We start from the raw sequence: 12943 nt of genomic DNA on the forward strand, positions 1-12943 counted from the left end.
AATAATAACCAAAAGGCTATGTTTATCAAGCGAAAAATACTTACTCCAATTTCTTCCTTGGCTTCTCGTACAGCTCCTCTAAAATCTCCTTTGATCGCCAAACCAAACAAGTGTGCATTAATTGGAAGACCTTGCTTTGATTTTAGTTCACTCAACCACCAAGAGAAGAATGCTCTTTTATAAAATAAAATTGAAAAACAGAAAATTTACCTTGTTAGGAGACAACCACTGGATCCATGGGTACCAAAGAATTCTTCATGAGAGATGACTTCAATGGACAAACTAAGAAGGTGATGATTGATTAGGGTTTGGATGGGAACTAAGAAAAAACTGAAAAAAACGTAAGGGAGTTCTCGATGGCTAATTATTGATTAGACTTTTTACAGACGGATTTAGAATAGGTGTTAATATATTTGACTCTATTCTGACGGCTAATTATTGTTGTCTGTATAACCCTTTTACTGACGGATTTGGCCCGTCACTATATGTCCCTGTCAGTAAATAGAAATTTTTTAATAGTTATAAGTGATCAAGTTTAAAAAATATATATATTTTTAACCCAAAATATATCCTTTACTTTTTTTTATACATATTACAAATTTGAGGAGTGAAATCACATACCTTTTACTTCTATATATAGTTATAGAGTAAACATTTACCCAGAAGGTAAATTAAAAGAGAAAAGCAAGGAAAAAAATGAGTTCACTCGTGAATCAGTTGAGTTCGTCGTTCGCCATGTCCGAAGAAGAAGAGGCATTCGGCTATGCTATGTATTTACGATGCAGCGGTATATTTCCTTACGTTTTGGATGCCGCAATCCAACTCGGTGTTTTCGATATATTAGCGAAAGCAGGTCCCCATGCCAAGCTTTCTTCCAACCACATCGCTTCGGAGATTGGCACGAAGAATCCCGACGCCGCTTCCCTTCTCGATCGCATGCTTAAGCTCCTTGCCTGCTATGATTTAGTCACCGGCGCCAGTTATGGAGAAGATGGCGAAAGACTCTATGAGCTTACTTTGGCCGGTAAAATTTTTGTTAATGACGAAAATAGAGGAACTTTGGCATTGGATGCATTTTCTATGAAAAAGATCCAGGTTGATGTCTGGTACGTTGAGTTATTGTCTAATCTGATTTTTCTTTTTCTTTTGTCATAATTATTTGATCAAATGTGTTTAGCATATATGATTTATATAGGTCACGCTTGAAAGATCTTGTCCTTGAAGGTGGGAATCTGTTTGAGAAAGTGCATGGTATGCCCTTTTATCAATTTAAGAGCTTAAACCCAGAATATGATAAGAGTTTTGACACCGCAATGATAAATCTTTCGAAGATATCAGTGAAGAAAATACTTGAGAAATACCATGGATTCCAAGGTATTACCACTTTGGTAGATGTTGGGGGTGGATATGGGGTTACTCTCAATATCATCATCTCCAAATATCCTACCATTAAAGGCGTTAATTATGACTTGCCTCATGTTGTACAACAAGCCCCATCTTTCCCTGGTAATTATATAACCCAACTTTAAACTCTAAATAAGTATAATTACAACAATTGTCTGGCAATCAAGTAGGCTCGTAAGTTGATCTTTGATATCATGCAGGCATTGAGCATGTAGGAGGAGATATGTTCTCAACTGTTCCCAAAGCAGATACCATAATGATGAAGGTAGATATGCATGGTTATATAGGAGTTAGATGGATTCAAAACTTTACGATTGTATCAATTTTAATTTGTTTGTGTGTTTTTGTAGGAAGTGCTTCACAATTGGGATGATGAGCATTGCTTAAAGCTCCTAAAAAACTGTTACGAAGTATTAGAAGAGAAAGGGAAAGTGATAGTAATAAGTCATATGATGGTTGAGGAAGCAGAGGCAAGCAATGGTGCTAAGCTTGTTTGTCAATTGGATCTTTATATGGGTACGCTATTTGGTGCTAAACAAAGGACCGCAAAACAGTTCGAGTCTATGGCCATTAATGCTGGGTTTTCAAGCTTTCAACTTAAGTGCCTTGCTTTCGATGCGATTGCTGTCATGGAATTCTATAAATGATGAATTATTATTATTATTATTATTATTATTATTATTATTATTATTATTATTATTATGGTTTAGGTTTGGAATTGGATTGATTTCCATTGTGATCTGATGTGTGTGTTTAGATTAATTACATAAGTAATTATGGTTTCTTTTTATAATGTTATGAACCGAGTGATCGATGACGGATCATTATCGTTTTAATTAAATAACTACTTAAGGCCCTATGCCATGTCTCTTTCTCATGATGCTATTATAACCACTCCTTCCGGTTTAAACCCCTCCTAGTCATAGAGTGTAGCTTTTAAGTACAACTGTGCATAGGTTGTCGTATCGGTCCGCTTGAAAAATGAGAAAATTTAGGTAAAAATATATGTTTGAGAAATAGGTTTGAGTAAAAAAATAAAACTCGTTTAGAAAATGGGTCAGGCCTCAGGTAAAGCTTTTTTGGCTCGAGTATTGCCCGACCCGAATATGCAAAAAGAAAAATGTTCTTTTTTTTTACTGTTTTCTTGCTGCTTTTTACTTTTTTATCGTTATTTTCTTTTTTTTCACTATATTGCTATTATTTTGTTGTTATTATTTAAATATTGTATAACTCTTGTTTTATTGTTACTATTTTAGAGGCATTGGCTTGTTAAGTTGTACTTATCTTAGTGTTATGTAAGTATATATATATTTTTAAATTTAATTTCAATTTGTTGGGAAATATTTATTTTAATATTTTTAGTATTTTTATGTATTATATATTTTTAAAAAATTATATAAAAAAATAATAAGGGCGGGTCATGTAACACCCCTAACCCGTATCCGTCACCGGAATAGGGTCCTCAGGTATTACTGAACAAAAGCACGACTCTGAATATTCACACAAGTCATATTCATATATGTAAACGAATGTCTAATTAATTTTAATCATGAAATTATTAGTACATAATACAAAAAAAAAAAGTTACAAATCATATAATGAACATGTTAATGATATTCGAATATCTAATAAACATCAATCATTTTTATGTCATATTTCTATACAAGTATAAATTTAAATCAAATAAAATCTAGCACAAAGCATTTTAGAAATTAACTTATACGGTATTAATAATCTATAAATGGTCAAATAAATTCCAATGAATAAATAAAACTTATACACATTTTAATCATAATGAAATGGAACTATTGTCGAACATCAATAATAATGCTAATCAAGCTTAGTTCACATACTAAAAGTATACTTAATCAATTATTTATAGTTAACCATTTTATAACACAGTAGCGACTTGAATTGCACTCATTATACATGCCAAAATGTATATACACCACTAGTCTTTTACCACTAATTTGGACATTTAAACATTACATAAAACACATATACTCTTGAATATCACTTGTCTAATACATGTTATACCTTAGTTAACAAAATAACCATTATTTACCTTGTGGCCGACGCATATAAACCAAACTCCTTAACATTACATAAATTGAACATACCTTCTGTTACAAGCCCAATTTGCCCGGCCCAAAACCCAACCTATCCTAACCCAAAACCACCTAAACAACAAAGCAAGGCCCAATTTCAGCCTAACACTAGCCCAATACATTTATCGGAAAACAAAACAAAAAAACCCTAAATTAACCTAAGCTGCTGTCGCCTCTGCCCTCTGTCCCATCGCCCCATGCCAGTCGGCCACCTGCTCCACCGCCCTAGTCTTGTCGCCCACTTGCACCTGTAAAATTAAATGAAGAAGAGACAGAAAGTGATAAACAATATATATAAATGGCTTTAAAAAGCCACGCCAGAGACATTTTGTAGGATTCAACAACCTTTCATAAATACAAAACAGATTTAAACACAAAACAACAACTCTAGCAATATCAAAGCAAAAGAATAGTACCAAATCAAACTCAAATATCAGAAATCGAAGAACCGAAAGTATCAAAACCTAATAAGATGATTTTAATTTTATTTTCGTCTTGTTTTCGTATCCATTCATTCACATATACATATATATTAAAAACATAAAAAAAATATACAAAAAGAAAGAAAAAAAAAGGGTACCTTTTTTTAAGAGAGATGGCGGCGATGGCGGTGGTCAAGCGACCGGAACCCTGCTGCAGGGGAAAAGGCTTGAGAGGTTTTGAGAGAGAGATTTCTGTTTTTTTAAAGGAATGAGGAAAATGAAAGTTTAAAAAAAAAACTTAGCTTTTATAGCCTAGGGTCTGAACGCCAAAACGGCACTATTTTGTGCCTAGGGTCTGAACGCCAAAACGGCATCGTTTCATTTGACCCGCGCGTGACTCGACCCGACGCCTGAGGATCCACGTGTTTACCTGCGATTGGGATAATTGCGCGCACAATCCTTCCGCTTTCTAAGGATGTTTTAATGTGGTCCTTTTTTCTTTTATAATTTTGCCACAATTTGTTTATTTATTTCAATTTAACCCTCGAACTTCTTAACATACAAACCTCCGAACGACGTCGTTTTGGGAGTTGGGAACATTTCCCCACATGGCCCTTGTCCCTTTGCGCGTGTTACATCTGGACCCCGTATTTTCGTTTCATTTTGATTTGTCCCAAAAATTTCCATTTAAACTTCAATTTCGTCCTTTTCATTGCTTTTGTTGTTTTATTACATTATTATTATTTCTTCTATTATTATTTTTTACTATTATTTTTTAGACATATATATTATTACTATTACTAATGTCCTTATTATTACTATTATTTTTATTCTTTTTATTATTTATCATCAATATATTATTATTATTATTATTGTTACTACTAGTATTATTATAACTATTGTTTTATTACTATTACTACTACTATTATTTTTTACCATTATTATTAACCTATTATTATTCTTATTAGTATATTATTATTTCTTATTTTTTATTATCATTATTATTAACATTTATTATTATTATTATTAATGTACTGTTATTCTCTATTATTATTATTATTGTTGTTGTTGTTGTTGTTGTTGTTGTTGTTGTTGTTCGTTGATAATTATCGTTATTGTTTCCATTATCATTATTATTATTATCCATGCATATTAATATGTTAGTTTATTGATATCAATGTTATATATTATATTGTATTATGTATGTTACGTTGTTATTGAGCCAAACTTGTCGCACTACCATTATTCGTCAAATATAACCTCATTCATGTTTCAAATAAATTTGTTTAATGTGTATCATTTTTAAATATTTAATCCAAATTCTTACAAAAAAAAACAATTTTGAAAATAAAGGCAATGTTCTGTATTTGGAAATTCGAGAGATTGTGCCCTAACGTACCGGGTTTCGATTTTTCTCGTTTGATCCAAATGACCGAATAATCTTTTAAAATTAAAATACGTGAATTTTGAAAATCAAAAGACCAACTTATTCTCGAGGGTCTGAAATGTTGTGTCCTAACGTACTGGATGTGGCATTTTATTACTTCGAGACGAGAAGGCCTTTAACATTCGAACGTTTTTTACAAAAAGAGGGATCATATTTTGAAGTCTTTCAAGTTTTCAAATTTTTGACGCTAAGACACTAATTAATCAACTAGGTACCAATTTTGGGCGTTACGAGGGTGCTAATCTTTCCTTGTGCATAACCGACTCCCGAACCCTTCTTTCTAAATTTCGTGGACCAAAACCATGGTTTAAATAAATCAAATCATTTATTAAAAGCAACCACTTTTACGAGGTGACCCGATCACACCTCATCAAAAAGGATTGGTGGCGACTCCTGTTTTTTCGTTTTCATTTCCAAAACCAAGTCGACCTCGTTTTTCAAAAATCTGGTTTCGACACCTTCTATATAAGTCCAAACCAAGGTCAATTGTCTATATAACCATGAACATTATAATTAACCATATTCATTGTCTCATTTTAACAAAGCATATTAACCAACTTCACACATATTTATATATAAATACCATAGCCAAATCAACCAATATACTTACGAACATGTATATATATTTGTACCATGACAAGTGCATCAAATACTTAGATACATAAATGCAAAAGCCGAATCATTTTAACTAAGAGTGACACATCAACATGATTCATACTATAAGTATATCATGTCCGACTCTTTCAAACCACATCCAAATCATCAAGCATTTCAATCACATATCACATATACTTCTATCCATGAATAACCTTAGCCGAACCATTCACATGCATATCCTAAGTCGTCAACCACTTCTAAAGCTTGTAGTACCTAACACAAATATTATACATTCATAGCACATAACCTTATGACTAAAATGAATTTAAACCATACTTAACATAACTAAATTCAACATAAAAGGGTTAGCCATTTTCGCATGGCTTAGATTATACAAAACAAAAATGAAACATTTCAAATTACAATCTAGCCTATACATGCCATAGGTTTGAAAAATCAGATTATAAAATACCGAAGACAGTTGATAGTGTGATAAGCTTCTCTGACGATTCCCGAGCTCAAAACTTGAATCCAGAATCTATAAAACAGAGGTAAACATGTACACACACAGAGTAAGCTTTTATAGCTTAGTAAGTCATAAGCAAATAAACAATGTAATTACATAATCAAATCATTTAAACTAAACCAAACTATACTATCATGGTTACTTTAAATATTAAGCTTACAAATTCAAGTATTTTATATGTACTTCCACATGTATATTATTCATGGCCGAATGAACATATATATATTTCATCAAACTATCATTCAATTTCCAAACCAAAATATATTTATCATAACTAGAACATATACTCTTATATGCATAAATTCATAGGTCAATGAAAATAATCACATGCATATTTATATTATATGGCCGAATACACATACATATTTATAAGCCAAATATCCTTCAATTTCAAAGCTATACATCAATATGTGAGCACATATATGTATACTCATAAATCAAAATATAGCACCTTATGCATAAACATGGTAATGACCGAATGAACACTTTTATATATAAAGATACATTACTAACTATCTTTCAATGGCCAAGCCAAAACACATTTTTCATACCAAATACATATACATTTATATGCATACACTCATAAGTCGAAGTATAACAATCATACATATATTTATATCAATGTTCATATTCAATATTTACAAGGCCGAATACGTTTTTTTTTTCAAATTCACATATAATTTTTACTTTACTTCAAATATGTTTTGCATCAAAGATTAAGTAACTTACTCACTTTATTTCAAATAGGTAATAAACCAATTCATACTTGATCATTTTAACTTACTTTTGCACATTTAATCACAGCTTATCGATGCCCAATAAACCATTCGGAATTGGATAGGACACTTGGATAATCACACATATATCATACAATGCCAACGTCCCAGACATGGCCTTACATGTAACTACATATCGATGCCACTATCCTATGTCATGAAATATGTATCCTAGCTATTCCAAAGGTTCATACGAGGCTTTCGGATGCCGAAACTCGGTCGAAACTAATGCTTGAACATGGTTACCAAGCTTATTCACATTCAGCATAAGCATATATAATTTCATATTTTTCATACCAGCATATATATATAACATTTATCTACAATTAAACACGTCTATTTGCCTATAAACTTACCTCTGACGATGTAAAACGGAACGAGATGACTAGTCGACAACTTTCGTTTTTCCCCGATCCAAATCCGATTTCTTTGGTTATTTATCTTGAATCAACTTGGAAGATGGCCGAACCCTGAAAACTTATTCTTTTCTTTATGTTTTTCATATTTGGTCATGGGAATAAGATAAAACTTTGGCTTTTTAATTATATGTTTATATTATATACTTATTATTACCTATTTTACTATTATAACCTTAGTAATAAAATTATAAAATCATATACAACATACCCATTACCGTCCATTCTTTCCTCAATTGGGATAATTGCAACATAAAGGCTTCCATTTAGAAAGCCACTAACAATTCAGCCCTTATGCTTTTAACCATCAAAATTTTAATTTACGCGATTAAGTCTTTTTATTTAATCGGATACCTAAACGACAAAATTAAATCATAAAAATTTCGCAGATATAAATTCACACAAAATAAACACAAAAAATAATTTTTAAATATTTTTTGACTTGGATTCGTGGTCTCGAAACTATCATTCCGGTTAGGGTCTAAATCGGGCTGTTACAGGTCAGGCCCAAGCTTAGCAAACGGGCCTAAAATTTTGGTTGGGCTTGACTCGAACCTGGCTCGACTGGCCCATGAACACCTCTAATTTTAAGGTTTTTTTATGTAATATATTATTTATGTTTGTTTATGATCTATAAAGATTAATTTTTCAAGGTTTGTGGCTGCCCTCTCAACAAAGTCATCTCCAAGTTTCATCTTGAGTTCACTTCTTAAGAGTGCAATTTGTGTTACTATTACACCCAACACTTGTTAGTATAGTTTGTTTTTAATTGCATTGATTTGAGAAATTTCTATGTTGTGATAGTTTCATTTATTATTATAAGGTAAAATAAGTTAAAAATATGTTATAAAATCACTTTAAAATTGGATTGAAAATAGTGCAATTTGTTAGAAAATAAAGAATAAAGAGAGTAAAAAAATTATTTCATCAATCACAAAAGAATATTATATCTTCTCATAACCAATGCTAATATTTAATGAAAAACTTCATTTTTCTTATTTTGTTTTCACAAAAATTATTCATTTGTACCCCCACTAGCTTTATACATTTAGACTTTTGGACTATTAGTTCAGAAATTTCACAAATTTAATTCTACTTGAATTGCGTCTTTTTATTTTCGGCCAATCTATCCCATGTTTATATTTCTAGACAAATTTATTCAAGATCCTTATTTTCTTTCATTGTTTCAACAATGCCATTCCATGCAAAATCATTGTCGACAACTTTTCATTTCGGTTCCATGCTTTCTTGTAGTTTTCTCATATTGACATAACTTATCGAGATCTCTTCATATTTATCATTTTCATCTTGAGGCACCTAAATCTCTTATGGAGTTTAAATAGTTAGTTATATTTTAGGTCTCTTCTGGAGCACTCGCCTCCACTATATCACTTGCCAGTAAAAGTTTGAATTTAGAGCCACAAAGGTAGTCCATGATGAGGACACCTTCTCATCAAATCTTTAAATCTCTCCCATGTATCATAAAGCGTTTCAATATCAAACTGAACAAAAGAAGAGATGTTGTTCATCAACTTAGCTATTTTTGTCGGTGGAAAATATTTTAACAAAAACTTCTCAGTCATTTGAGCCCAAGTTGTGATAAAACCTCGTGGCAATAAATTTAACCACTATTTTGCCTTGCTCCTCAAAGAGAATGAGAACAACAGTAAGCGTATGGCATCATCAGTAGTGCCATTAATCTTAAAGTGTCACAAATCTCTAGAAAGTTAGCCAAATGAGTATTTGGATATTCATCTTGCAAACCATCAAACTGAACATACTATTGTACCATCTGAATTGTGTTCGGCTTCAACTCAAAATTGTTTGCAGTAATGGTGGGTCTCACAGTACTTGATTCAGCCCCAATCAGACTAGGCTTAGCATAATCATACATAGTACAAGGAGCAGGATTTGCAAGAGGTAGCTGATTATTTTGATTATCACCCATTTCCACAATAATATCTTTTTCCTCTTGATGTTCTACTATATTTTCTTGACCTTGCCTTGCTTCTCTAACCTCTCTATGATTTCTGCAAGCAGTCTGTCAATCTCACTATTAAAAAGTAATGGATACAACAGGTTTTCTCTAGTCATAAGCCAAAAGAACCTGCCAGAAGCAAAAAAATAAAAATATAAAAATTAAATAAAAAATATTAAAATAAAAATAAAAATGGCTAAATTAATAGAAATAAAGTTTTCCTAATATTTTAGTCCCCGACAACGGCGCCAAAAACTTGATTGCAGTCATAAACTAACTAAAAATATGACTAAGGCAAGTGCACCTATCAATTAATAGTATAGCTATGGTGAACAAAGATATTGTTCCCACGAGCACTAAAATTACTAGTAATTATTGTCTTTCTATTATTTAACCGACAAATTAGAGAGATTGATTAAAACTAAAATTAACTAAATTAATTAACTAAAGAACACGACAAAAAACGAATCAGGAAAACAAACGATTAATAACCAAGAAACGAAACAATACCCAAGAAAGAATTCACCTAGATTTCATCTGTCATTATCAATCTGAATTAAACAATTTCTTCACTTAGTATCTTGATCCGTAGAAATCCCTAAATTATGCCAATATCTCTTTCGAGAGTAAGAGTAACTGACTCTAGGTTCATTAATTGAAATTTCTTTCTAATTAAAACCTCTATTATCACAGTAACTCGATCTATAGATTCCCCTATTAGATTTGAATCTAATCAGTAGATTTATGTCATCCTATTTCTAGGATTACATGTAACTCCATTCAATTATGCTAGATCTACTCTTAAATAGAGACTTTTCTTTGTTCGATTTAAGCACATCAAACATGGATTAATAGTCTGGAAATATTAAACCAAGAATTAAGCACACATAATTGAGAACAAGATTCAAGTATTTATTGCGTAAAATAGAAATCAAAAGACAGAGTCCATCTTAGGGGTCATCTCCCTAGGTATTTAGAAAATTAGTTCATAATTGCAAATAAAAACACCTCAAAGATAGTATAACCATAAGAAATAATGAAGCTCATAATAAACTTCAAAGAAATAAAAAGGAAATCTTCAATCTTGATGGAAATCTGCTTCAGAGTAGGCTTAAATAGTGTTTTTCGAGTTGTTTTCTTGAATATTCTATGATGACTCACTCCTAGCTTTTTATTTTTGACATATTAGGTGCATAAAATTCACCATTTTAAATTAAATAATCATCCAAAAACACATTAAGAATGTGATTAAAACATGTTACTTTTAGCACTTATCATATACAAAATATCATATCCTTATATATATACAAAAGATATGGTTAGCCTACCAATTGGAGGCATTTAATCATTAATTTTACTAAATCGTTTTATACATATAAACTACTAGATTTGCGATACTTACACAGATTGAAAATCTAGATATGATAATCATTGAAAGCCTAAGAAATAAACTCATTAATATTAGCAAGAACTGTCCCGATTGCATAATCTAAAAGTTTTGTTCTTAAATAAATCATTGAACAAGTAATCTCAAAAATGATAAGTTGCAATTTGATAACTCACATGTAATTATCTTGTAGATGCATCTACCAAAATAATATCAGAACATCCACGTGCTGAATAAATGGGCCTATATTTCTTTCAGAAATGCAAGAGACCTAATATCAACTTTTGCTACTAAGGTTGCAATAAATCATCTTTAAGAACAAGGAAAGCTTGATAATTTAAGAATCTTCAAGTTCTTAAATAAATATCCATGTAAATTTTCATCTTGTCGTATCATTATTGATCAGGATGGTGTAACCAATCATGCCAACCAATTAATATATTTGGACTAGTAAACTTTAGTTTTATTATGCACGCGATTCAACAATATTAATGTAAACTTTTGATTTACCATTGCATGTGTATTAACCATACTAATTTATGCATAGTATAAATTAGATGAAAATACGATAGTTTTCCAATACAAAATTCGTACCAAAATGTAATAGATTTAATTCATGATAATTAATCTTCTCCTCATCCACAGTCTTAATATGATCTTCGTTATAACAAATATCCTTTTTTAAAATGTAATAATTTATTTGAGACTAACTAGAACAAAGTGCATTAATAATTAATTTGTTTCTTCAGGTAGTACTGTATAAACTCTTTTGGAGTCTTAAATTAATTTTGTATTATGAAATATTAACATGTTTCATTTCTACATTGACCATAGGGTAGCAGTATATTAGCTATTTTGGAGCCTTAAATTAATTTTGTACCACAAAAAATTGGTATGTTCACTACCAAACAGGAAAAATAGTTTTTATCCCTGAGGATAGTATGCATTGTTGTATTGTCTAATGGCATATGCTTCCTTCTGATAAGTGCTAAAAGTAACATGTTTTAATCCCATTCTTAATGCATTTTTGGGTGATTATTCAATGTAAATAGTGAATGTTATGCTCCTAATCCTTTAAATTCATGTTTTGATACTCAGGAGAGCTTTTGGGAGTAAAATGAGTGAAACATAGGCGAAAATCGAAAAATCGGAGCAAGTTACAGGAGCCACACGGGTTGGACTATTCCACACGGCCTGGACTCACGGACTACCACACGGCCCTATAGCAGGCCATGTCGATTTATCAAGTTGCACTTTGAACAATAGAAAAACACAAATTTTAGGGTTTTTAGGCATTCTAAGACCTATATATGACAAAAATAAGAAGATAGGAGTTAATCGTTATAGAATATTTAAGAAAACAACTCTAAAAACACTATTAAAGCGAATTCTAAAGCAGATTTCCATCAAGGTTGAATATTCCCTTTTGATTTATTAGGAGATTATTATGAGTTTCTTTGTTTCTTGTGGTTATACTATATTTTGGATGTTTTTAATTGCTAACATGAATTAATTTTCTAAATACTTAGAGGAGATAAACCTTATGATGGACTTTGTTGTTTGATTTATATTTTACTTAATAAATACTTAGATCTTGTTCTCAATTATGTGTGCTTAATTCTTGGTTTGATATTTCTAGACTATTAATTCATGTTTGATGTGCTTAAATCAGAGGAGGAATAAACCTTGTTTAAGAGTAGATCTAGCGTAATTGAGTGGAGTTGCATGAAATCCTAAAAATAGGACAACATAAATCTAATGAATTAGAGTCAAATCTAATAGGGGAATCCGTATATTGAGTTAATGCGACAATAGGGGTTTTAATTAGAAAGAAATTTCAATTAATCAACCTAGAGTCAGTTGCTCTTATTCTTAAAGAGAG

The 12943-nt window shown here is 31.1% G+C and overlaps 1 protein-coding gene and 1 non-coding gene across 2 annotated transcripts; both read left to right on the forward strand.

Annotated features, from left to right (window-relative positions):
- Positions 1-675: 675 nt before the first annotated feature.
- Positions 676-2261, forward strand: LOC107895907 (caffeic acid 3-O-methyltransferase). The gene is made up of 4 exons (XM_016821118.2): positions 676-1106; positions 1196-1506; positions 1605-1669; positions 1755-2261. Exons 1-4 carry the CDS (start codon positions 697-699, stop codon positions 2049-2051), a joined length of 1083 nt encoding a protein of 360 aa, XP_016676607.1. The 5' UTR covers positions 676-696; the 3' UTR covers positions 2052-2261.
- Positions 2262-9124: 6863 nt separating this feature from the next.
- Positions 9125-9231, forward strand: LOC121209027 (small nucleolar RNA R71). The gene has a single exon (XR_005904145.1). It is a non-coding gene; the product is annotated as a small nucleolar RNA R71 (small nucleolar RNA).
- The last annotated feature ends 3712 nt before the right edge of the window (positions 9232-12943 follow it).

This window comes from Gossypium hirsutum, chromosome A10 (assembly GCF_007990345.1).
Source record: "Gossypium hirsutum isolate 1008001.06 chromosome A10, Gossypium_hirsutum_v2.1, whole genome shotgun sequence".
Taxonomy (NCBI): Eukaryota; Viridiplantae; Streptophyta; class Magnoliopsida; order Malvales; family Malvaceae; genus Gossypium; species Gossypium hirsutum.